Here is a 27,664-nt window from a genome sequence, read left to right on the forward strand (position 1 = left end):
GGCAGAGAAGATTTGGCAAATTTTTCATGGGCGCAACCCATATACTCAGCTCTGCTGCTCATCCCACAAATGCATGTTCCTTACAAATGTGGCACCATTTAAAAGGGAAATAAACAGGCTTTCCAACGGTATAAGATTTATTGCCAAGAAGCATTGTTACAACAAATAAATAATCTACCAAACACAAATGTCCTTACTTTTTGTGCTATGTTTATATATATATATACAGCTCTTGTATACAAACTGAATCTTTCACTGAAAATTCTGCATCTATCCTCACCCTTGCTCCTCTCGAGCGAGTGGAGCGGCTCCTCCCGGCCGCCGGCGGCGCTGTGGAGCGTCTCCTCACGGCCGATGGAGGCGCTGTGGAGCGGCTCCTCCCGGCCGATGGGGGCGCTGTGGAGCGGCTCCTCCCGGCCGCTAAAGTTTGGCTCCTCCTGGCCGCTGGCGGCGCTGTGGTTTTTGTCGCCTCTGCTCGGTGCCGCAGCGGCCGGGTTGCTGGCTGCTCCAGACCTGTCTGAGGCGGAGCGATTGGGTTGCGGCAACGAATGGTGAGTCATGCACCAAGCATGAACGTAAGGTTGTGTCTGGGGAAGGTGTATCATCGATGAAGCTGCGATGGCCTGGGGCAGGTGATTGCAGAGCTGGTAGTGAGGGGGACGGAGAGGAAAGGGGGGGAGGGGTGTTGGGAAGGGCGGTGCCGGTGATGGAGGGGGAGGGGGGGTGAATCGGGGGAGGGAGAAGAGGGGTGTTGGGAGGGAGCATAAAGGCTGAGGAGGACGGAGTGGGGGGTGAGTAGGGGGTGAGGAGTTGGGGGTAAGGGAGAGAGAAGGAGGGGGGATAAGGAAGGGAGAGGGAGTTGAGGGCGAATAGGGTTTGAGGAAGGCAGAGAGAGGGGGTGGGATTGAGGAAGTGAGGGGGTTGGGTGGGAGGGGTGAGGAGGGTGGAGAGGGTTATTGAGAACGGTGCCAGGTCTGAACATGGGTAGAAGGGTGCAGTGCAGGGAGTGGTCAGGACTGGCGTAGTGGAAGGTGAGGGTGGAGAGGAGAGAGCCACAGCTGCTGCAGTGGAATTGCAGCCCAGGTTGTGTCGTGGGAGTTGCTGGAAATCGGTACTGGGGATTGGGAAGGGAATGTGCCAAGTATTTAGGAGGAAGGATTTGGTGATTAGAATGGAGAAAAAAATGCCCTGTAACTTGAGTGACCAGCTTGCACCTTCCACTGTCGCCCCAGTGCTGAGCAGTGATCCAGGGAGGAGAGGGGGAATTGGATGTCGCTGCACCAGAGACCCAAATTCAATCCTAATCTCAGATGGGTTTCTGAGATTAGGATTTGGAAACCCACATGGGTTTCCTCTAGGTGCTCCATTTTCCTCTCGCATCCCAAAGCTATGGGTGCCTGGTGGGTTAATTGGCTGCTGTAAATTACCCACTTGTGTGGGCAAGTGGTTGAATTTGGGGGGGGGGGGGGGGGTTGGGTTGATGAGTGTGAGTAGAATAAAAACACGACATTAGTGTGGGGTTAATGTAAATGGATGGTTGATGGTCGGGGTGGATTAGATAGATATTTCCGTGTTGTTCACTCTATGATGACCGTTGGTCTTGCAAGGATCATCTGACTCCCCTGAGATAATGTTGAGAAGGTTCAGCTTATTGATACTCAATCTGCTCCCCTCGCCATCATATCCTTCCTACATCTAGATCAACCCACCCCCCCCAATCCTTTGCATTACCCTCCCGCATTAACGTTCATCTCTTTAGAAGTATTCAATGATTCCCAGTCTCTGTGTTTTCCCTCAGTACTTCTCAGTAGGTTTATCATTTTGCACTATATAAGGCAGCATGCTACTGTTGGCTAAACTGTGGGAGTTTTAAATGTTCTTGTGCACTGTATCTGCAGGTGTTGTGTGAATGGGAAGTGTGAGGGGATGACTGAAGAGTCTTGGTTCAGTGACAGTGGCGGCAGTGAGAGAGAATCCTGGGCCAGGAAGATCATTCGTCGCCAGTGTAGACACACCAGGTAAGCAGCTCGACGCAAGAAGCCAGCAGTACTCGTCTAGGGGAGATACCACTTCGAGTAAAATATGCATTGACCTTAGAGACTTTCACCCAACAACTTTCACCATTGCAACATTTCATCCCTAACAGTCTGTGAGCGATATATAACGGAATTCTGATGGCGTACTCACCAATGGTAAATGCCTTTCTGTAATAGTCATAGAAATGCAGCATGGAAACAGGCCCTTCAACCCTTCGAGTCTATGCTGACCCTCAAGCATCTATTTTTGCACTAATCCTATGCTGACCCATTTTATTCTCCCCACGTCCCCATACACTCCCTAGATTTTATCACTTGCCTATATACTAAGACCAATTTACATGCCCAGTTAACCCACCAACATTCCATATTTGGGATGTGGAAAGAAACCAGAGTACCCAGACGAAATGCAGGGCGAAAATGGAAACCCCACACACACAGTATCAGTGGTCCAGTCTGAACCTGTTTGCTGGAGTTGTGAGGCAGCAGTACAATTAGCTATTACTGTGTGGCTGCATTAATGATAATATTTTTAACTTAAAATTAAAACCACAAAGCTTGAATGCTATCAAAAAAAGCTGCCTTCCCCATGCAGTTGTTTATTTTCCTGTGAGCAACCATGCTCTCATAACAATTCCCCTTCCCAGTCCAACAAAGATCTGGTGGATGAACATAAAAAAACCCTGCAGATGCAGGAACTTTGAATAGGAAACACAACAGTGTAGGGAGGAATTGCAGATGCTGGTTTAAACCGAAGATAGACGCAAAAAGCTGGAGTAACTCAGCGGGTCAGAGAGCATCTCTGGAGAAAAGGTGACGTTTTGGGTTGAGAACTTTCTCCAGACATGCTGTCTATCTGGGAAACACAACAGCCAGGTAGCATCTATGGAAAGAGAAATAGATCAGTGTTTCAGATTTTAGATCCTTGTCTGATGCTGCCTGACCTCCTGACTATTTCCAGCATTTTCTGTTTTTACAAGTGTAGTGGAGACAGGCAGAGCCCAAACAGTCGGTTGCTGAATCATTACGTTTTCCTGCTGTTCGTGCTTGTATTCTGGTCGATAGATACTTTGTGTTGGTCACTAACGTTTTCTTTGTTCCAGATTCACTTGTTTACGTTATTCTTTTTAATACGTTATGGTGCATCAGCAATTGATCACTGATCTAAGTGCAGAGTCTGACTTTGTGTTCCTGATTTTTGAGACTCACTTTTTTACTTTTGTAGTCTGCAAATCTTTCTTAGGAGGTTGTCATGAAGCTTGATCATGACAGCAACGGGTGTCAGCTTGTTCAGATTCTTGTATCCCCTGCCTGTTATACCTTTGCACTAAATGTTGTACCCTTTATCCTTCATCTTTGCACTAAGGAGGGCTTGATTGTATTTCTGTGCACTTTTTTGACTGGACAGCAGGCAAACACTGGCATCTCTCGGGATACCTGAACTAAACTCATGGAGAAATTATATGGAGGGATATGGATTATGTTATGGTAGATAAGATTTGGACTTGTGCTCGGCACAGGCATTGTAGGTTGATGGGTCTGGTCTTGTGCTGGGTTTGTCTCGGCAATTAATTCCAGGACCCATGGACCTATTACTTTCCCTGTGAGCAAACCTCATCCACAAACTACCCCTTGCATTTGAAGTACAATGCTGGTTTCCCAAACTCTATCACTGTACTGACTGACTTTGTTTCCTGGAGAAGGCCAGGACTGTGCAGGTGACAACCTCTACCAGTAGATGGCAGAGCAAAGCACATTGTAAGGCAAGAGTCAAGAGTGTTTCATTGTTACATGTACCAACAATGATATTCTTAGTTCTAGCAGCATAACAAACCTATGTACAGATACGGAATGTGAAAGAGTCAATGAATTATATTTCAGTGGAGATTATTAATACAGTAAAACATCAGGGCTGCTGAGGCAGAGCTGGTAGTGAGTGGGGGGGACGGGGACGGGGACTCAGGGCTGCTTTCCTGTACTAACTCCTTATCTCTTATTCCCTCCAGCAATCTTTGTGGGTAGAGAATTCAAAGGTTTCCTCCCCTTCATTCTCACAATGATCCTCGGTAGCTGACCCGTTTGAGACTTGCCCTTGGGTCCAGACACTCCAATGAGGGAGAACATCAACTGCACATCTACCCTGTCAAGTCATGTAAAAAAATTAATAGGATAATCACGTATTGTTCTAAACTAGGGAGTATAAACTGGTTTGCTTAATCCATTCTTGTAAAACAAACCTGTCTTCCCACAAATTAATCTGGCGGACCATCCCCGAGTTCTCTGCATTGCAAATGTGACCTACCTTAAGCGGTGAGACCAGACATATATGTGCAGGAAGGAACTGCAGATGCTGGTTTAAACCAAAGATAGACACAAAAAGCTGGAGTAACTCAGTGGGTCAGGCAGCATCTCTGGAGAAAAGGAATAGGTGATGTTTCGGTGCTAGACCCTCTTCAGACTGAGAGTCATGGGAATAGGAAACTAGAGATATAGATGTGATATAGAACAAATGAATGAAAGATATGCATAAAGTAATGATGATCAAGGAAAGTTGGAGGCCTCAATGGTTCATTGTTGGCTGTGGGCTAGATGCTAACGAGTTATACAGACAGTGAAACTCAACAGGACGTCAATGAAAATGACTGCTGCTTACAACCCAGCAGTCTGAATATTTATTTAACTTCAAGTAACCCTTGCATCCCCACTCTCTCCATCCCACCCCACCCTAGTCCTGGTCCTTTCAGCCTTGTCATTTAAAGAGTACTCTGCCTTTCTACTAAAATGAGCCACGTCACATTTTTTCTCATTGCATTCCATCTGCCATGTCCTTGCCTATTTGCTTAACTTGTTGCTATCCCACTGCATCCACCTGGGCCCCTGGAACTGTGAGGCAGCATCGCCACTATCTGTGCCACTTACATCCTACATAATGCTGTGTGACCAGAAAGAATCAGTATTCAGCTGGGTACAGGTTGCTTGCCACAATATCTCTTACTGTTCAGCACTCTAATGATTACTTTCACTGTAACCATTCAAAATACTAGTCAGCAAGTTGACATTATATGCTATCCGGCCAAAGAAATAGCAGCAGGATTTTAGATCAGTTGTTGTAAAGAATATGTAGTTAGCAATGTAAGGGTTACTGGCTGTGCAGCCGATGAGTTATTTACTTCAGATTGTTGTTTTTCAATACTTAACTGTGGAAGCATTCAGGTGAGTAAGACACTTAATGATGCATACAATCTAGTTTCTGCCCTAGTGCTCGTTAAATGTGGTTGTTGGAAATGAATTATTCATTTTTGAAGCAGGTATAAACAAGCAATATCTGTTCAAGTTGTATTTTTACATCTGTACTTTGACTTTTTTTTAAAAAGTACTCAATGTACTTCATGGAGAAAGAACGACTTTTCCATTAAACAACTGCATAAATACTTTCCGTTGGAAATTTCCACGAGAGGTTATCATTAGTGGTATAAAGGAATTCGAATAATTCTGGTTTTGTTCCATGTGAGGAATTATGACGAAGCCGGAAAGTTACAAGAGGCAATTCATGCTTATAGTAGATAAATCTCACGACAGTTGAAGTATTGTGTTCCAGATGAGGATTTGAAAGACCAAGAACCCAATGGAATGGAATTTTATCAAGGTAATCAGTGGGTTAAAAAAATTAACAATACATGTAGCCATCACATTTGTCCTTGCTGGTTCCAAAACATCTCAGATTTAATATTCCCATCTTTTGTTTTGTAACCTTTCATGACTTCATCCTCAACAAACTAATTTCCTCCAACTACACAATTCTTTGAGTTATCGCTGTTACCAATCCCTCCTCGTGAAAAAGTTTTTCCTCAACTCCGTTCTCAATGGCCTATCCCTTGTTCTTAAACTATGGCCCCTGGTTCTGGACTCCCCCAACATTGGGAGCATGTTTCCTGCCTCTAGCGTGTCCAATCCTTTAATCTTATATGTTTCAATAAGATCCCCTCTCATCCTAAATTCCAGTGTATACAAGCCCAGTCGCTCCATTCTTTCAACATATGACAGTCCCGCCATCCTGGGAATTAACCTCGTGTATGGATTAAGACATTTCTTTCCTAATCCATTACCAATCAACCTCACCTCTGTTAAAAGCACATTTAAACATATTCCTGGCTAAGTACTTGACTGTTTACCACAATATGACTCTATTTACCAAAAGAAGCGACACAGTGGCACAGTGGAAGATTGGTGCCTTACAGCACCAGAGACCCGGGTTCGATCCTGACTAGGGGTGCTTTCTGTACGGAGTTAATATATTCTTCCTGTGAAATACTGATTAAGGTTGAAGATTAACAGGGAACTCTATATAGATCAGAGCACCGGAGGACGAAGGGTGATCTTATAAAGGTGTACAAAATCATAAGAGGAATAGATTGAGTAGGCGCACAGAGTTTCTTGCCCTGAGTAGGGGAATGGAGAAACAGAGGACATGGGTTTAAGGTGAGGGGGGAATGATTTAATAGGAACCTGAGGGGTAACCTTTACATACAAAGAGTGGTGGGTGAATGGAACGAGCTGCCGGAGGAGGTAGTTGAGGCAGGTAATATCGCAACGTTTAAAAAACATTTAGACAGGTACATGGATCGGACAAGTTTAAAGGGATATGAGCCAAACGCAGGCAAGTGGGACTAGTGTAGATGGAACATGTTGGTCGGTGTGGGCAAGTTGGGCCGAATGGCCTGTTTCCACGCTGTATGACTATGACTCTAAATGGTTGCTGGCACTGCATAAGGAGGGAGGGGCTGGTGTTCTGTTTACCGGGATTGTTGTATTGCCTGTGATACTTAGATGATATGGACAGAGCCTGTTTAGCAGGTTTCTTCTCTGTACGTTCCTCATGTTCTTGTACTTCTGAACATAGTCACTGTATATATCTGGCTCATTTAGCTATAATCCCCAAATGATTATGAATTATTTTGTTATAAAATCTTCCTATTGTGTCATTAGTGATTTACAGTTGCCTGTCAGTGTTAGAATTGTTGACAAAAGTACACTGTTTCATTTTTGGATCCTAGCCAAGAGGGTGGAGTCTTCCTTAAATCTTCATTTAAAAGTAAGAGTCTTGAGTTCGCTTTTGGCCTTGATTATTGGCAGATCTCGCCCTCTTCAGAAGGATTGAGGACTCAAACCATATTCCAGAGACTGGAGTCACTTCAATGTAGAAGCAAGGGAGTAATTATCAAAAGTGAAGTTTTAAACTTAAATAAAATGACAGTGCTGGAGTAACTCAGCGGGTCAGGAATCATGCCCAGGCGACAGGCGACATGGACAGGCGATGTTTCAGGTCAGCACCTGGCAGGTAATAGGTGGATGCAGCGGAAAGTTTTTAATAGGTAGATGGTGGACAAAGACCAGAGATGAAAAGACAGAAGTTGTGAGACAATAGGATTGGGTGGCACGGTAGCGCAGCGGTAGAGTTGCTGCTTTACAGCGAATGCAGCGCCGAAGACTCAGGTTCGATCCTGACTACGGGTGCTGCACTGTAAGGAGTTTGTACGTTCTCCCCGTGACCTGCGTGGGTTTTCTCCGAGATCTTCGGTTTCCTCCCACACTCCAAAGACGTACAGGTATGTAGGTTAATTGGCTGGGTAAATGTAAAAATTGTCCCTAGTGGGTGTAGGATAGTGTTAATGTGCGGGGATCGCTGGGCGGCACGGACTTGGAGGGCCGAAAAGGCCTGTTTCCGGCTGTATATATATGATATGATATGAACAGTTGCCAAGGAGTTTGTACGTTCTCCCCGTGACCTGCGTGGGTTTTCTCCGAGATCTTCGGTTTCCTCCCACACTCCAAAGACGTACAGGTATGTAGGTTAATTGGCTGGGTAAATGTAAAAATTGTCCCTAGTGGGTGTAGGATAGTGTTAATGTACGGGGATCGCTGGGCGGCACGGACTTGGAGGGCCGAAAAGGCCTGTTTCCGGCTGTATATATATGATATGATATGATGATATGATAACTGTGAAGCTGGAGGAATGAATGTAGGTAGAAGGAGGGGGGGGGGGGGGAAGAAATAGTGCGAGTCCAGGTGGAGCACAGGGGAGAGGGGGGTTGGGCAAAGGGATCGAGTTTATGGGGGAAGAAGGGAGATGGGAAGGCTTTGACAGTTACCTAAAATTTTAGAATACAATTTTCAATTCTTAAAGCTAGACCACATTTCCACCTTTAAGTGGATGTAAAAGATTCCAGGGAACTCTTTTGGAAAAACAAGAATTCTTCCAACTGCCTGTTGAACAATGGTTCCCCACATGACAGGTCATTTGTACTTTTACCCTTCATGAGACCCAACTGTGTCCAGATTGACTTCAGTGTTGTTTACATCACAACAGTAACTACTAAAAATGGTTCTCCAAATCCAAACTTTTGAGCCTGTCCACTAATACATTAACTTTCCTTTTGAAATCTCTTCCTCTAGTGGGCACTAAATCTCGCATTGATAAAACCAAGAAACTTTCTCTTCAACACCCATCCTGCTAATATTTGTTTTTAGGAAGCACTAACCTCAGTGACCTATCTAACTCAGCCAAACCAGTCCCTCTGGAATATTAGCTGTCCCTTTAGAACTCAAAACTCATTGTGCCAAGTTCAACTAATCTACCTGAACATGATCCATGTCCTTCCATTCCCTGCATACCACTGTGCCTATGCGAAAGCCTCTTAAATGCCACTATCATATCTGCCTCCACCACCATTCCTGGCAGTGTGTTCCAGGCACCTACCACTCTCTGTGTAAAAAGAAAATATCATCTTTACACCTTAACCCTCTCATCTTAAAGCAATGTACTCTCGTCTTTGACATATCCGTAAGGGAAAATGGTTCTTCCTGTCTACCTTATCTATCCCTTTTAATAATTTTACAACCTTCGATTACGTCTTCTCTCAGCCTCCGACACTCCAGAGAAAATAATCCAAGCTTATCCAACCTCTCCTTAGCTAATACCTTCTAATCCACACAACCTTGCGTAGGTTTTTTTTGCACCCTCTCCAAAGCCTCCACATCTTTCCTGTGTGAGAAGGATTTGTGTATTAAATGGAAGCACATTTGCCTGGAACATTAACTTCCCCATTGAAGCCCAATGACTTGTATATGGCTCCATAATTGTTGGTCAATGGAGTACTCAATGGAGTACTGATTGAAAAGAGATTGTACTTGTGTAGATATCCTCAGATGAAGGCAGCTCCATCAGCTGTGGAAGGAGTTTAGTTTAGAGATACAGCGCGGAACATACAAACTGCGTACCGACGGCACCCATAGCCAGGATTGCACCTGGGTCTCTGGCGCTATAAGGCAGTAGCTCGACCACTACGCCACCGCAGATATGAATCCATCTCGATTACTTTTAACCATCACAGAATTGCCTGGCAAGATGATAATAAAATTATTGACCAGTCGATCTTTACAGATTATTCTATAGAAATTGCAGGTATGCACTGACAAAAACCTCCTGTGTCCAAAAGTTTTGAGAAATTGAGCTTGGGACTGTTAAGGGTGAAAGTGGCGGTCCAAAATAGTATTCACATCATGCAGTTCAGGTTTGGTTTAGTTTAGAGATACAGCATGGAAACAGTGAACCCACTGAGTTCGTGCCGACCAGCAATCCCCATACCCTAGCACTATCCTACATGCTAGGGATAATTTACAATTTTTACAGAAGCCAAATTATCCTTCAAGGCTGTACATCTTTGGAGTGCGGGAGGAAACCGGAGCACCCAGGAATACCCATGCGGTCACGGGGAGAACGTTCAAACTGTGTAGAGGCAGCACCCGTGATCAGGATCGAACTCTGGTCTCTGGTGCTGTAAGGCAGCACCTATGCCACAGTGCTGCCCATTCAAACTGGGCTGCAGCTTCAGAGCTCTGATCACAGGGGCTCGTTCAACCTGCCCATAGGCTGCGGATGTCCCGATGAGGTCGACATCGGCTGCCTCACCCGGTCTGGGACCCACATTTTCGGGGGGACTTCCTGGGGGGAATTTCAAGTGCGCTCTTGTAATTTTGTCCGGTTTAAAGGAGGTGCCTGAACACTAGTTGCCGGAAAATCGGTGGTGGACCCCTGTATTTGAACCTTGATTGCTGATCAATATGGAGGATGCTAGAAGTCCATTTAAAAACATTATCACTAGAATTTACCTACAGCTAATACTGTAATAACTTTGCATCAAGATCTAACTGAACGATCATGGCCCAATGAAGGTGACTGGACAGTGAACTTCTAAGTCTTGCTCCTTCCTAAATTATAATAACAACTGTTCATGAAAATGTTTAATTGGACATAGAGGTTTGGGATGCCCTGCAAGAAACATGAAATATGCTTTAGAAATACAAGTCTTGCATTTCAATTTTTTTTCTAGGCTGCTGCTGGAGAGATAATCAACATCTTTCAGTTTGCCTTCCCTATGTTGTTTGAGAAGTCATTGAAGTTTTCGGTACGGAGGCAACTCCTTTTAAGAGAATGAAGCAAGCAAAGTGAGCAGAAAGTTTTGTAAGGTTTGCGGATTTCCACATGGTGCATGGACTGCATGCACAATGGTTATGAGTTGCGCATGTCAACTGCTGCATGAAGGGCTGGACTTAAGAGATTTTTACTGATTTGACCACCAGGTTGGTAAATAAAGAGCAAGAGTGGATGTGGCGATTCTCGATTTTTTAAGTCAATCCATGTACTGTATGAAAGGTTGTTAGATAAACAAGGGATTAGAGGCAAATTTCAGGGACAGGGAACGGTAGGAATCGATATGTTTTTCCGGACTGGCAGTCTTGCGAGTAGCATACCAGAGGAATTGATATTGAGTCCAAAGCTCTTCACTGTAAATGTACGTGAATTTGAGAGGTTTACATTGTCTTTTCGTCTGCAGTTTCTGCAACGAAACTAGGTGGGAAAGTGATCTGTAAGGAGAGGATAAGTCTGTAGAAGGATATAGGTTAAATAGTTGGCACAGTGTTGCAGCGGTAGGGCTGCTGCCGCCTCACAGCGCCAGAGATCCAGGTTCGATCCCGACCTCGGGTACTGTCTTTGTGGTGTTTGCACGTTCTCCCTGTGACTGAATCACTTTTCACTGGGTGCTCTGGTTTCCTCCCCCATCCTAAAGGCGTGCAGGTTTGTAGGTTAATTGGCTTTTGTATATTGTACCTAGTTTGTAGGGTGCAAAACTGGGATAACAGGACTAGTGTACGGGTGAGCTTTAATTGGAGTGGATTCGGTGGGCTGACAGACTTTTTTCCATGCTGTATCTCCAAAGCAAAGTAAACAATTTAAAATAATGTGGGCAAATATCAGGTTGTGCTTTATGATTAGGAAAATATAAAAGTGGATTTTTTTGAGAAATGGTGAGAAATAAATGAATTGAATCCAGAAGGATTGGGGTGTGCTGGTTCACGCAAAGAAGAAAGCACGTGTGCAGGTGTTGCAAACAGTTAGGAAGGCAAATGGATTGTCAGCATTTAATGCAGGTGAGTTTAAACAGTTTTGAGTGACCATAATTGATTCGATGATGAAAGGGTTATCCTCTATAGAATATATGAGGAAACCAAGCCTATACTTGCTGGATGAGAGGTGATCTTTAAAGCACAAATGGCTGATTTCCTAAAACAAGGAATTGACTACTTGCTTAAGCCAAGGATTGCTGGCAAGTCTAATGTGGCCCCATTCATTTCCATGGTGTTGCCAGCAATTACTTAATGAAGGTAATGAAAGTGCAAATGAAGGTTTGCTTTTTTGGAATTAATATTTTTAAGTTATGTGCTGAATGTAACTGGCAGCACAGTGGTAGAGCTGCTACCTTGCAGTGCCAGTAACCCGGGCTTGATCCTGGCTACTGGTGCTGTCTGTACGGAGTTTGGACGCTCTGCCTATGACCGCGTGTGTTTTCTCCGACTGCTCCAGTTTCCTCCCACATTCTACAGATTTTCTAGGTTAATTAACTTTGGTGAAATTGTAAATTGTCCCTAGTGTGTAGGATCGTGTTAGTGTATGGGGTGATCGCTGGTCGGTGGGCCGTAGGGCCTGTTTCTGCGCTGTATCTCTGAAATTCATTGACAGACGCATTCTTTAAACGTATTATTTTTAATATTTTTCAACTGTTTCAAAACGTCTGTTGTCAGTGACATTTAAAACAGTCGACTCCGTGACAGAATGAACTGTCGGAATGCCATCAGGTCAGGACCTTTGTTTCCACCACCTGAGGCTGGGTCACTGCTTGCAGGCTACTCTGCCTCAAGTGACAGCTGCAGTAGTAAGACGGGCAACATGCATCTGCAACCTTGGGTATCCCTAGAGAGGCAAATACAAGTTCAGGTCGAGCCCACAGAGCACTTCCGCAGTGTGTGGAATGGTTCGAGTAACTCGTGCCTTGTGATCTTGGAGGCCGTGTTGGGGCTTATCCAGTTAGCTCCAATTGCTGCTTCTCCCCTCCCAGTCGTAAGATTATGGAAGAAAGGTCTCGACCCGAAACATCACTCATTCCTTCCCTCCCGAGATGCTGCCTGACCCGGTGGGTTACTCCAGCATTTTGTGTCTAGGTAAGATTATGGGATCTGGAGTAGGGCATTCTCTATAGAAGTAACATGTCCAACATTACACGTGGCTAGAGACGAGTCCTGCCTTGAAACGTCACTCATTCAGGTCCTCTGCAGGTGCTGCCTGACCTGCTGACTTGCTCCAGAGCTTTGTATCTTTTTTACTCGTACTGTATTCTCGTATCGCATTTCTATTTTCACACTGGTTATAAAATAGTTAATTTTTCCAGAAAGAATGCAGCTGTTATTTGCATACCTCCACTCGGGACAGCAATGCCCCAAAGTGTTTTACAACGAGGGATGGTGAGTCACTGCTGTGATGTGGCAGCTAAAATGTGCACAGAAAGCACCACAAGCCAAACCATTTGTTTTTAATGAAACTGGTTGAAGAATAAATATTAACCTATGCGGCACCATAGGGCAGTGGTAGAGCTGCTGCTGCACAACGCCAGAGACCCGCGATCAATCCCAACTACCAGTGCTGTCAGTGCAGAGGAAGGAACTGCAGATTTTGGTTTATACCGAAGATAGACACAAAGTGCTGGAGTAAGTCTGGGTCAGGCAGCATCTCTGGAGAAAAATGGTGGGTGACATTTCAGGTCGGTGCCCTTCATCTAAGAAGGGTTCCGACTTGAAACTTTACCCACCCTTTTTCTTCAGAGATACTGCCTGACCCGCTAAGGTACTCCGGCACATTGTGTCTATCTGTCTGTGCGGAGTTTGCACTTTCTCCCTGTGACTGTGTGGGTTTCTCCCACATTCCAAAGACATACAAGTTTGTAGGTTGATTGGTTTTTATAAATTGCCCCCTAGTGTGTAGGATGCGAAAGTGGAATAACACAGAACTCGTGTACAAGCGATTATAAGGTCATAAGTGTTAGGAGTAGAATTAGGCCATTCAAGTCTACATAATCAAGCACATTCAATCATGGCTGATCTATCTCTCCCTCGTAACCCCATTATCCTGCCTTCTCCCGATAACCTCTGACACCTGTACTAATCAAGAATCTATTTATCTCTGCCTTAAAAATATCCACTGGCTTGCCCTCCACAGCCTTCTATGGTAAAGAATTCCACAGATTCACCACCCTCTGGCTGAAGAAATTTCTTGTCATCTCCTTCATAAAAGAACGCCCTTTAATTCTAAGGCTATGACCTTTAGTCCTAGACTCTCCCACTAGTGGAAACATCTTCTCCACATCCATTCTTTCCAAGCCTTTCACTATTCTGTATATTTCATTGAGGTCCCCCCTCATTCTTCTAAACTCCAGTGAGTACAGGCCTAGTGCTGACAAACGGCAATCATAGGTTAACCAACTCATTCCTGACATCAATCTTGTAAACCTCCTCTGGATCCTCTCCAGATAAAGTTTCGATGGACCAAAGGGCCTGTTTCCACGCTGCATCTTTAAAAACTAAAACTACGAACATACATCAGTGTAGATGTTTCAGAAAGCCCTGCTTGAAATTTGTTTTCAGGCTTCTCCAACTCACTGGAAGTGCAAACTAAAGGGAAAGCTTTAAATACTCAGCTGTAATTTCAGCATCCTGATGACTCGACACCTTGGTTACACCGGAAAATAGAACCGCTACCTCTATGGGTTGAGGGGTGGTGAATGGATCAGTGATAGCGTAATAGATATTAACATTGAACATTGAGAGTGCAAATGAATTAAGTCATGTTTCATTTCAGTGATGATCCTGATGCGAGACCGGAAACCAGAACCATTAATCACATATATACAATAGCAAGGTGTTGTCAGAATTTGAAATCGTAGAATCATGTAGCATGGAAACAGGAACTTCAGCATATTGACTTCACTCTGACTATCATGCACCTGTCCATACAAATCCTTCACTGATCCCATTTTACTCTCCACATTTCCATCAAACACAATCACCCCCCAACTCCACTGGATTCTACCAGTCACCAAATATAAGGGGTAATTTATAATGGCTATCACCCTATGACCTGTTCCCTTTATCATTGTTACTTTTTTCCATATTTTTCATTCATCTGTTCTATATCTCTCTACATCATCATCTATATCTCTCGTTTCCCTTTCCCGTGACTTTCAGTCTGAAGAAGGATCTCAACCCGAGACGTCACCCATTCCTTCTCTCTAGAGATGCTGCCTGTTCCCCTGAGTTACTCTAGCATTTTGTGTCTACCCTATGAGCTACCTTTGGCATAGGGCAGTAGATCAGAGCTCCTGGAGTAAACAAGGTCAACGAAGAACAGGCAACTCCGCACAGACAGCACCCGAGATCAGGATTGAGCCTAGGTTGTTGGAGCCATGAGGCAGCATCTCTACTGGTTGCACCACTGTGCTACTCTACATCGGCGAGAAAAGAGCTCCATTTTAATTCTGTAATCCAGGCAGAGCTCTGACCATTTGGGAATCCTCTGGTTGGGTGGACTGGTTTCTTAATTACTTCATGATATAATTGAGGTATGTTCTTCTGTGTTTTTTTTAACCGGTTTCTCTTAATTGTTGACGACACTCGGCATAGGACAAACTTTGCCTTTACTTTCCTGAAAGTTGCACAAGTATTTTCTTTAACCTAGAAATAGTTTGTATGCTTTTATGGCAGGTTAGAAAACTGGTTCCACGAAGTTAGGCAACAAAAAAAAGTTTACAGAATCTGCCAATGTCAACAGTTCCCTGTCAGGAAATCAGCCTAACATTCCAACCAGGTCTGATTCTTAGACCACAGAAACCTATTGTGAAAAGTTGCAGAGAGAGCGTTGTGCATTTTTTTGGCACCTTTTTTGTACATTGTATCTATCGTCAGACTGACATATGATGAAAGAATGGGTCGACTGGGCTTGTATTCACTGGAATTTAGAAGGATGAAAGGGGATCTTACAGAAACATATAAAATTCTTAAAGAATTGGACAGGCTAGAGGCAGGAAAAATGTTCCCGATGTTGGGGAATCCAGAACCAGGGGGGGTCACAGTTTAAGAATAAGGGATAGGCCATTTAGAACTGAGGTGAGGAAAAACTTTTTCACCCAGAGAGTTGTGAATCTGTGGAATTCACTGCCTCAGAAGGCTGTGGATGCCAAATCACTGGTTGTTTTCAAGAGAGAGTTAGATTTAGCTCTTGGGGCTAAAGGAATCAAGGGATATGGTGAAAAAGCAGGAACGGGGTACTGATTTTAGATGATCAGCCATGATCATATTGAATGTCAGTGCTGGGTCGAAGGGCCGAATGGCCTACTCCTGCACCTATCTTTCTCTATTTCACTGTTTATTGAATTGCAGGGTGCAGGTATGGATTGAAGCTGGGTTTAACCAGAATTAACTCAATTGTCATGAACAAAAATATATTTCCGAGCATAGGTGATGTAAGAAGTGCTTTCCGGCATATGGCCCATACTAGATATTCATGGAACCAAAAATCTCTGCGTCATTTAGCTGTTATATAACAATGCTCCTTTGTGCTCCTTCTTGCATAAGTGTGTTAGGATATTATGCATTCAAAGTCACCTTTCTGCTATGCGGCAAAATGTTGCAAACTGCTTTGTGAATGATTTCATATCTCAGTTGTAAGCCCGTGAAACATACAAAAGCAAGTAAAAGAATAATGTATGTATTTCCTGTAGTTTTTGTACAACAGCCCTCTTGCCTTCAAAGCTGTGTACATCTCATGACTTTCTGCAGCCAATTAAAATTGAACCGATTAATTTTCCTTCTCATTTTTTCTACCAACATATGTTCCCTTTCTAATATTGAACTCTACAAAACTATTTTATACTTGCATTCAAGGCGAGAAAACAATCCTCATAACTTTATTCCAGTCTCCCCATTGACTTCAGATATTCAGAGGGCAAGTTTCTACACTGTATCACTCTATATACACAAAGTGCTGCAGTAACTCAGCGAGTCAGGCAGCATCTCAGGATGGATGACATTTCTGGCTGGGACACTTCTTCAGTCTGATGGACTGTGTCTATCTTTGGTATAAACCAGCTTATGCAGTTCTCTGTTTTCCACTTGATTTAGACACACACACACTTCTCATTTGTCTTGTGCTCCTCAGTCATAGTTTTGCTTCTCCCTTAATAACTCTACCCTACCTCCATGCATTGAAAGCTTCCTACTGGTTTGACGACATACTTGCCCATCTCAGAATCCCCCCCCCCTGAAATAGATCTATTGTAAACAGATATGAGGAGTGATCGTATTAATGGTTTTATTCAATTTAGATTTGTTACAGCAAATCATAGTAGCACAGCATCTCTGGAGAGAAAGAATGGCTGATGTTTCAGGTCGAGACCCTTCCTGTAGGGTCTCGACCTGAGACGTCAGCCATTCCTTCTCTCCAGTGATGCTGCCTGTCCCGCTGAGTTGCTCCAGCATTTTGTGTCTACCGGAGTATAAAATTAACCATAAATACACCTAATTAATATTTTTTAAAGCAATATTTTCTTACCTCTACAAAGCAAAACTGGAAAATACAGATGAAACTCGGGTCTGTATACGCGCAGCAGATCAGCCAGCGAGAATGTTTAGCCCCTATGACCGGCGCATGCTCATTCGAGATACCGAACTCGCTTATTGTGTGACATGTAACTTGTGAATTTAAGTTGTTTTTAATGTGTGCTTATGTCCCAATTATTTGTCCCATGTGTGAAGATTTGTCCGCAATTCTTTCGAAATACCTATGATTGAGAGTTTCACTAGATTTAGACAATAGACAATAGGTGCAGAAGGAGGCCATTCGGCCCTTCGAGCCAGCACCGCCATTCAATGTGATCATGGCTGATCATTCTCAATCAGTACCCCGTTCCTGCCTTCTCCCCATACCCCCTGACTCCGCTATCCTTAAGAGCTCTATCCAGCTCTCTCTTGAATGCATTCAGAGAATTGGCCTCCACTGCCTTCTGAGGCAGAGAATTCCACAGATTCACAACTCTCTGACTGAAAAAGTTTTTCCTCATCTCAGTTCTAAATGGCCTACCCCTTATTCTTAAACTGTGGCCCCTTGTTCTGGACTCCCCCAACATTGGGAACATGTTTCCTGCCTCTAACGTGTCCAACCCCTTAATAATCTTATACGTTTCGATAAGATCTCCTCTCATCCTTCTAAATTCCAGTGTATACAAGCCTAGTCGCTCCAGTCTTTCAACATATGATAGTCCCGCCATTCCGGGAATTAACCTAGTAAACCTACGCTGCACGCCCTCAATAGCAAGAATATCCTTCCTCAAATTTGGAGACCAAAACTGCACACAGTACTCCAGGTGCGGTCTCACTAGGGCACTGTACAACTGCAGAAGGACCTCTTTGCTCCTATACTCAACTCCTCTTGTTATGAAGGCCAACATTCCATTGGCTTTCTTCACTGCCTGCTGTACCTGCATGCTTCCTTTCAGTGACTGATGCACTAGGACACCCAGATCTCGTTGTACGTCCCCTGTTCCTAACTTGACACCATTCAGATAATTTAGGGCTTACCAACAGTCTGTATTTAAATTGCTTCCTCAAAGAAAATTGGTTTAGGATGTCCTTTCACAATTATAACTTTACTACTTGGTGGCGCAGCAATAGAGTTACTGCCTTGCAGCGCCAGAGACCCGGGTTCCAACCTGACTATGGATACTTGTCTGTAGGGAGTCTGTACATTGTGACCTGCGTGGGTTTTCTCTGGGAAGCACCAGCCTCCTCCCACACTCCAAAGATGTGCAGGTTTGTAGGCTAATAAGCTTGGTATAAATGTAAATTGTCCCTAGTGTTTGTAGGATAGTATTAGTGTGTGTGAAAGAGTTAATGGCTATTAACTTTGCATGATGAGATGCTTGACCATAATAAAACGGTAGAATGAATAAAAAGCCTGAACTCTGAATAGCTGATGTTTGCAATATTACACCTGGCAGGATATTACTCCTAAATCTTGTACACCAGGCTGATAGTACATCCCCCATTTTGCTTGGGCAGGACGTCTTGGAATGATGAGAACAATGTTTCCGCTGAGATTGGGATGTAGTTGATTGCTGACTGATTGTGGAATTGTGCAAACATGACCTGTGGTATAATAAGGATCCTTACCTTTGACTAATGACTTTGTGTGAAACATTTTATGACAGTAGAGTGATAAGAATATTGGGCAGGAAACAATCTGTTATTAATTTGAAGGAAATGTTGTGTGAAACATTCTTGCTGCAAATTCTGTATAAAAATGCTGCGAAAATGCTGTATCTTTGAGTGGAAGCAAGGGGAGTGCTGAGTATGGTCATACACCCTTAACACTGGTCCCCCCCACTCCCGTCTGACGATAATTAAAGCTTTGCTTGGTTTACCTTTATCTGTTTATGTTGTTGTCTGTTTTAAGAAACGAACTTTAACATGTGGGGATCGCTGGTCGGCATGGACTTGGTGGTCCGAAGGGCCTGTTTCCGTGCTGCATCTCTAAACTAAACTAATCAGAATAGATGGATTTTGAGTTGATTCCAAAATGAATGAATTTGGAACGATTGGATTAGGAAGGAGGAATTGAGAGGAAGGGGACCATCAGTCAGTCCCGTTTTCATACCTACATTGACAGCCATAATCAGAATGTTAATTTATGTCTTAGTTTCTAAGTAATGATTTTGACATTGTGCATGCATTTGTATGTGTGAGATTTTGTTTTAGTCCATATGAGGGGTATTGACTTGAAATATCAACTGTCCATTTTCCTCCACAGAAGCTGCCTGATGTGTTTACTTTAGTTTAGAGATACAGTGGAGAAACAGGCCCCTCTGCCCACCGTGTCCGCGCCAACTAGCCATCACTCCGTACACTCGCACTATCCTACACACTAGGGACAATTTACATTTTTTAACCGAAGCCAATTAACCTACAAACCTGTACATCTTTGGAGTGTGGGAGGAAACTAGCGCACCCAAAGATAACTCACGCAGTCACGGGGATAGCTTAAAACTCTGTACAGACAGCAGCCCGAGTCAGGATCGAACTCTGGTCTCTGGTTCTGTTAGGCAGCAACTCTACCTCTGCGTCACCCTGCCGTGAGCTCCTGTGTGTCTGAATCAGTTGTTTGTGTGAAATTGAACAAGTTTAAGTGTATTTAGATGTTTGTGCGAAAGTGACTTTGTCAATCTGTGAGTGAATTTGTCTCTAAGTTTGTGTATCTGAGTGTTGAGGTGCACCTTTAAATCAATGTGTATTTGTGTGCACTGCAGCACTGCTGTGAAAAGTGGACTCTTACTTTGACACATAAAAGCACCGTCTGGTTGGATCTCCTGTTGTATGGGCGGGGATCGTGTCAATTGGGCAGATTTCAAATGCTGGAGATCATTCCTGACCGGGCCCTTTTCTGCCCGGGGTCCTTGACGGAAAGTGGATTTCGCCATGGCATGAGAAGACAGTAAGTGAGAGCCCAGCGTTCACCCAGACTGGAATTGAGGATATCTCTCAAAACTGGTGTGAGAAATGAATGAATTTGTGCACTGATTGAAGTGATTAGCCGTCTCAGTTAAAGTGTCGGGAAATATCTGTTAGTAATAAATGAGAGATTGAAACAGTGACAAATGGGGCTCTTTCCAGCTTGGAACTACTGTACAAATTCTACGGCTGCATGTGCTGTTTTAAGGAAAAAGAGCTCTTTAGCTGCATGAAGGAAAAAGAGTAGCAAGCAGTGGAGCTAGGATGTCGAAGGCAGTTTGTGTGAAGCTTGCTTGGTGTGGAGCAGCTTGGTGCTTTCAAAGTTTCTCTACTGTAAATTTTAAGTAATTTTATATTAATGCTGAATATACATTAAAAATACAGGCTTGGCAATCAGTGACTAAACTGAACTGTGTTACTATTCATTTGAAAAATAATGATGAACTGGAATTCTGAGAATCTCGGTGAAGTTGGTGGGCATGTGAGAGGAAATAAATTGTCGGGAAGTCAGTGGTGGTAGGTGTTGGTGGGATTGTACTGAGCGCTGGCATTGAATCAATGGACTGAAAGGTCAACTTCCATATTGTATGGAAGGAAAAAATAAATTCTTCAATTTCTTTCTTTTCCATCTATGAATATTGTTCTTTTTAGAGCATTTTGGGCCAGGAATTATTTTTGAATCTGCTTTATTTGTACTGTTTTGAAACCTGACTCTGGTGGAATATGCTCACTACATAAATGATAAGAATGACGGGGATTTCCAGGGCAATAACTGACGTTATCTGGGAGGTGTATGACGGGAACACAGCCCAAACATCGAGGGGAGAGATGAGTGGATGTTTGTGGATCCTTGTCTGCTGCAAGCTTGGACTGTTGGTGTTGTCGCAGTAGAGACACAGAAATAATCCATTCAGACTGTGGGCCATTCCTTATGGGACAGCATGTTGGCACAAGCTGGTAGAACTGCCTCTTCATGCCTCTATTGACCCACCTTCAATCTTGAACTGTGGAGTTTGCATGTGATCCCTATGATCACGTGGGTGTGTATTCTGGTGTCTTCCCACATGTCAAATATGTTGATCTATTAATTGGCCACCATAAATTGTCTCTAATGTGCGGTTGAGTGGTATAATGTTTGAGGGTGGGGGGGAGTTGATGGGAATATGGTAGAGAATAAACTCTGATTATTGTAAATGTGCGCTTGTTCGTTTGTGTGGGTTGACGGGCTTGTTTCCATACTGCTTGTCTCCTAACTATGATTTACCAAGCTTATACCTTAATGTCGATTCCCAGATCAAATGTACCACTGGGAACTCAGCCAGGGTTCTTGCTTCTGATGACATTCTTTGTCCCATGTGTTCGAGAGCATATCTCAGTTTGGGTTCCTGCCCTGATGACTCCTTTGAAAACCCTGCATTACAGAAAAGGGAGGTCAGTGTTTCCATTTCTGATCACAATCCTGTATAAATGCTGTGATCACAATTAATGCGGCATTCCGAGAGTGGAGCAGTTGACCAACAAGTGCTATCTAGACAGACATGGCAAGGCTGAGATGCTGGAAATAGAATTAAACAAGGGGTGGGTGCAATGGAAGGTCGCCTAGTGGGTATGCTTCCAGGACTGACGCGATGAATTTGTGATGGGCTCTCTCGGTGGGTCGAAGGGCCTGTTTCCACGCTGTATATATAAAATCTAAAGTTGCAGCTGCGCCCCTTTGTGGCTGCTCGTAGACTTGTAAAAGGTTTCGCCAATTTGTAGCATATGACAGACTGACTAAAGAAACCATTTGCGATCATAAACCCCTAGATGAAGTCTTTATTGTTCTCAATGAGAAGGGGTAGAAACCTGGACTTCCTGCAGATAAAAATGCGGACGCCATTAAAGCCCTCTCCTTTGTACCCAGTACAATCCCCAAACATAACAATGCTCTTAACCTTCTTAAAACAACATTAACATGTATTAATAGGCATTAAAAAAAAATTAAGTACCTAAAAGGCAAGGTTATTAGTTAATAGCCTACTTCCGTTGACTGCATTAATCCTTACAAGCTGAGTCTGTGTTAACATCACAAGGTACAGGTGCGTAAGCAAAGACTGCTTTCTGTTCCAACAGTGAACAGTGGAAAGCCACTTGGTGCGAGTGGTCTGGAATCTGATAATGGTACTAATGCAGACAATGATGGGTTCATCAATGTACACGTGCATATAGATATATTTCTGTTCTTGCCAGTGCTGTTAACCAAGCCTTGTTGTTGTGCCTTTTTCAGATGGCACACAGTGCAGACTCCTGCTGATAACAAACTCCCAGAAACAACAAATAAATAAATGACCAGAGGACCTATATAACCAAAGTAGGCTGATGGATAAATATTGCTCAAGATTTTGTATTTATCTAATGCAATATTAAGAGAGAGAATGCCTGTGTACCTGCAGTTCCTTGCCTGCATGTTGATACCCAAAGTTATGAGACAGCTGTGTGGAGTGAGGGCAGAGAGTGAAATGCCCATTGACTCGAGGAGAGAAGAGCAGGAACACAGGCTATTTCAGTCGAATGGACATGTGTAATTTAGCAGGTACATTTACATCAAAGTTCACAGTTTTCAACACTGTTTTCTTGCGTGGCATTTGGTCTGGGAGAATTTGGGAGATTAGGCCAGAGTTTTAGATCTGTCGACAATGAAGTCACAAACACAACTTGTGAGTGGGCTGTTTGAAGTGTGTCATGTGCTCCCTCATGGCGATTGATCTGCTATAGTCAGCAGGTCAGCTTGCAGAAATGACTCCACACTCCAAACTAATGCAGATGTTGGAAACCTGAAATTAAAACAGAGTACAGGGTCTCCCCAGTTATGGATGTCCCGACTTACGAAAATCTGACTTTATGCAAACTCTTCAATACAATCTTAAAACATTTTTCAAAGAAAGTAATAATAATGAAAAGTTTTGTGATATACATTAATGACTGAATTTAGTATACATTGCATTGATAATTATGGGTCATGTTTGAGTAAATATTTGAGGAAATGGGCAAATTAATACAAGTGTATGATGAGTTCTACAATATGAGTTACTGAATAAAATGGATGTTTCAGACTTATGGAGAATATGTTTACATACGATTCTCAGGAATGCAACTCTTATGTAACTCAGGACTGCCTGAGCTGGAAATACTCGGTAGGTTGGGCACCTTCTATGAAAGAAAACAATTAACACTTTAAGCCAATCCTTGACCTTTATCAGGAAAAGTAACTCTGCAGTTTTGGCATCTTGAAGAGAGATATACTTATACTGGAGACACAGTAAAGACATCTGGGAATACAACTCTTTGGACTTTAGAAGAATGAGAACAATGTACAGAGAAGCTCATAACAAGATAGATGCTGAGCGGATGTTTTCCACTCAAGGGGGAATCTAAAACTGAGGCTGTTTAGAATTAGGAGGCTCTTTTCAGCATAAAGTCACAGCTATACAGCATGGAAACAGGCCCTTCAGCCCAATGTCCATGCCAATCAAGTTGGCATTCTTGGCTAGTCCCATTTGCTTGCTTTTGGTCCATTTGGCTCTAAATGTTTCCTATCCATATATCTGTCCAAATGCCCCAGCTGTAATGGGAAAGGTGTCTGTTAGTTGTTTGGAATTTGTTGACCACGGTGTGCAACTCCTCCAGTACTGGCCAAACATCTGCTCGAGACTGAATGTAGACCACAGTCACGATGATGGAGGTGAATTCCTTTGGGAGGAGAAGGGATGGCAATTTACTGCTAGGTTATCCAGATGTAATGTCCAAGAGTGACAAGATCCCTGCCACGTCTGAATAGCACGAGGAGTTTGCCATGAGGCTGATGCCACTGTCCTATTTCCTAATGGTGCCATCCGATTCTTCCGATGGATTGAGAAACCTTTGGGCTGGAGGGATGAGTCTGGAGAGCTGGGGTGAACCATATCTGTGAAACACAGTGCACAGAGTTCCCTCATCCCTCTGGTAAAGCAATCTTGCCCTCATGTTTCCAATCTTATTTTATAGGGATTGTACATTGGGCAATACGATGCTGGGGAGGGGTGGGGCATAGTCTTCGGCATTTCATTCTTATTTGCAGGCCACCCTGACGGCCATGTTTCTATGCACAAAGGAGTTCTCCCAGTATAGCAAAGGGGATTACAGAGGCATGAGGCGGGAGCTGGCCAAAATTGATTGGAAGGAGGCCCTAGCAGGGAAGACGGTAGAACAGCAATGGCAGGTATTCCTGGGAATAATGCAGAGGTTGCAGGATCAATTTATTCCAAAGAGGTGGAAAGACTCTAAGGGGAGTAAGAGACACCGGTGGCTGACAAGGGAAGTCAGGGACAGCATAAAAATTAAGGAGAGGAAGTATAACATAGCAAAGAAGAGTGGGAAGACAGAGGATTGGGACTCTTTTAAAGAGCAACAAAAGTTAACTAAAAAGGCAATACGGGGAGAAAAGATGAGGTACGAGGGTAAACTAGCCAATAATATAAAGGAGGATAGCAAAAGTTTTTTTAGTTACGTGAAGAGGAAAAAAATAGTCAAGGCAAATGTGGGTCCCTTGAAGACAGAAGCAGGGGAATTTATTATGGGGAACAAAGAAATGGCAGACGAGTTAAACCGTTACTTTGGATCTGTCTTCACTGAGGAAGATACACACAATCTCCCAAATGTTCTAGGGGCCGGAGAACCTAGGGTGATGGAGGAACTGAAGGAAATCCACATTAGGCAGGAAATGGTTTTGGGTAGACTGATGGGACTGAAGGCTGATAAATCCCCAGGGCCTGATGGTCTGCATCCCAGAGTACTTAAGGAGGTGGCTCTAGAAATAGTGGAAGCATTGGAGATCATTTTTCAATGTTCTATAGATTCAGGATCAGTTCCTGTGGATTGGAGGATAGCAAATGTTATCCCACTTTTTAAGAAAGGAGGGAGAGAGAAAACGGGTAATTATAGACCAGTTAGTCTGACATCAGTGGTGGGGAAGATGCTGGAGTCAATTATAAAAGACGAAATTGCTGAGCATTTGGATAGCAGTAACGGGATCATTCCGAGTCAGCATGGATTTACGAAGGGGAAATCATGCTTGACAAATCTACTGGAATTTTTTGAGGATGTAACTAGGAAAATTGACAAGGGAGAGTCAGTGGATGTGGTGTACCTCGACTTTCAGAAAGCCTTCGACAAGGTCCCACATAGGAGATTAGTGGGCAAAATTAGGGCACATGGTATTGGGGGTAGGGTACTGACATGGATAGAAAATTGGTTGACAGACAGAAAGCAAAGAGTGGGGATAAATGGGTCCCTTTCGGAATGGCAGGCAGTGACCAGTGGGGTACCGCAAGGTTCGGTGCTGGGACCCCAGCTATTTACGATATACATTAATGACTTAGACGAAGGGATTAAAAGTACCATTAGCAAATTTGCAGATGATACTAAGTTGGGGGGTAGTGTGAATTGTGAGGAAGATGCAATAAGGCTGCAGGGTGACTTGGACAGGTTGTGTGAGTGGGCGGATACATGGCAGATGCAGTTTAATGTAGATAAGTGTGAGGTTATTCACTTTGGAAGTAAGAATAGAAAGGCAGATTATTATCTGAATGGTGTCAAGTTAGGAGGAGGGGGAGTTCAACGAGATCTGGGTGTCCTAGTGCATCAGTCAATGAAAGGAAGCATGCAGGTTCAGCAGGCAGTGAAGAAAGCCAATGGAATGTTGGCCTTCGTAACAAGAGGAGTTGAGTATAGGAGCAAAGAGGTCCTTCTACAGTTGTACCGGGCCCTGGTGAGACCGCACCTGGAGTACTGTGTGCAGTTTTGGTCTCCAAATTTGAGGAAGGATGTTCTTGCTATGGAGGGCGTGCAGCGTAGGTTCACTAGGTTAATTCCCGGAATGGCGGGACTGTCGTATGTTGAAAGGCTGGAGCGATTGGGCTTGTATACACTGGAATTTAGAAGGATGAGGGGGGATCTTATTGAAACATATAAGATAATTAGGGGATTGGACACATTAGAGGCAGATAACATGTTCCCAATGTTGGGGGAGTCCAGAACAAGGGGCCACAGTTTGAGAATAAGGGGTAGGCCATTTAGAACGGAGATGAGGAAGAACTTTTTCAGTCAGAGGGTGGTGAAGGTGTGGAATTCTCTGCCTCAGAAGGCAGTGGAGGCCAGTTCGTTGGATGCTTTCAAGAGAGAGCTGGATAGAGCTCTTAAGGATAGCGGAGTGAGGGGGTATGGGGAGAAGGCAGGAACGGGGTACTGATTGAGAGTGATCAGCCATGATCGCATTGAATGGCGGTGCTGGCTCGAAGGGCTGAATGGCCTACTCCTGCACCTATTGTCTATTGTCTATTGTCTATTGTCTTGTACTCACTATGCAAGCGGTGTGGTTGGGGTCCCCTGCCGACGGAATCCCCTGCCATCGGGTACTCCTTTCTCATTGGGACATTGTGATTAGCGCTAATCCATTTAAATGGACTAGCAGCCTGTCTCTTACAGCATTGATTTATGCTGTTTCTTTGAAGTTATGAGTTTCAAAACGACAAAATTTAATCTTAGACACAAAAAGCTGGAGTAACTCAGCTGGTCAGGCAGCATCTCTGGTTAACAGGATTAGGTGACGTTTCGGGTCCCACTGAGTCACTCCAGCTTTTTTGTGTCTAACCAGCATCTGCAGTTCCTTCCTACATATTTAATCTTGACCTGCTCTGCTGTTTGCGAAATGTTACCACACTCTGGCACCATTTTATTTCTTTCCTGCTCCCATTTCTTGCCCTTGCCACCCCTCATCCTTTCACTCTTCCTCTTTTTGCCCTTTGCAGGTGCTAAAATATCTGTCAGCAGAAACGTGAGAGAGAAAGGATGTGAATCAATTCTAACAGAGACAGAGTTTTTGTTAACTTGGTGTGGGTCACTTTCCAGAGTTAGAGGGTAGTCACTCGGCGTGTAGGGAAGTGAAATATTATTCTCCTGGAGATGGAACCTTTTCTGGAAGCTGTAGATAGATTTGCACAACTTACTGGTGCAGGAGGGATCTGTTGATGTGAATACTGAACTGCCGTTCCCTCCAGGCAACTCTGATTTCTCACATGCACCACGGCATCAATAATTAACAATGGATTGAGTGTCAGCCGCACCCACACCAGGAGGTGTCTTCACAGCAACTCAGATGCTGTCAATTCAGGGCTGTGCATTTCATAACACACAGACCAGGAAGGTTATTCAGCTCACCGTCTAACCAGAAAGCCTGGATTCTCAGTAGGCCTTCGAGAAGGTGCCGCAGGTGAGGCTGCTAAAGAAGACGAAAGCCCATGGTATTGCAGGGAAGATACTGGCATGGATAGAAAGAGTGTGAATAAAGGGGTTTTTTTCTGGTTGGCTGCCAGTGACTGGCATTGTTCCGCAAGGGTCGGTGCTGGGGCCGCTACTCCTCGCGTTGTATATCAATGATTTGGATGAGGAAATTGAAGGCTTTGTGAACAAGTGTGCAGATGATACAAAGGTAGGTGGATGGGCAGGTAGTGCAGAGAAAGGAGGGAGTCCACAGAAAGACTTGGAACAGGTTGGGAGAGTGGGCAAAGAAGTGGCAGATGGAATACAGTGTAGTAAAGTGTGCAGACATGTATCTTGGTAGTAGGAATCAAGGTGCAGACTATTTTCTAAATGGGGAGAGGATTCAG

At 43.9% G+C, this 27,664-nt stretch overlaps 1 protein-coding gene across 5 annotated transcripts in view; it reads left to right on the plus strand.

The window, feature by feature from the left end:
- The first annotated feature begins 462 nt into the window (after window positions 1-462).
- The window catches only part of LOC144605488 (BTB/POZ domain-containing protein KCTD20-like), a 47,731-nt gene continuing 20,529 nt past the window's right edge, over window positions 463-27,664 (plus strand). Inside the window, exons 1-2 of one of the 5 annotated variants that reach the window (XM_078420812.1) lie at window positions 463-551; window positions 1,899-2,018. In XM_078420812.1, coding sequence (XP_078276938.1) covers window positions 1,927-2,018 — 92 coding nt within the window. In that variant the 5' untranslated portion in view covers window positions 463-551; window positions 1,899-1,926. Of the gene's footprint in view, window positions 633-1,055; window positions 1,112-1,331; window positions 1,401-1,898; window positions 2,019-10,426; window positions 10,542-27,664 lie in introns of those variants that run through there. The other 4 variants (XM_078420810.1, XM_078420813.1, XM_078420811.1 and 1 more) reach the window with 4 other exon arrangements.

The sequence above is a fragment of the Rhinoraja longicauda genome, chromosome 24 (genome assembly GCF_053455715.1).
Source record: "Rhinoraja longicauda isolate Sanriku21f chromosome 24, sRhiLon1.1, whole genome shotgun sequence".
NCBI lineage: Eukaryota > Metazoa > Chordata > Chondrichthyes > Rajiformes > Arhynchobatidae > Rhinoraja > Rhinoraja longicauda.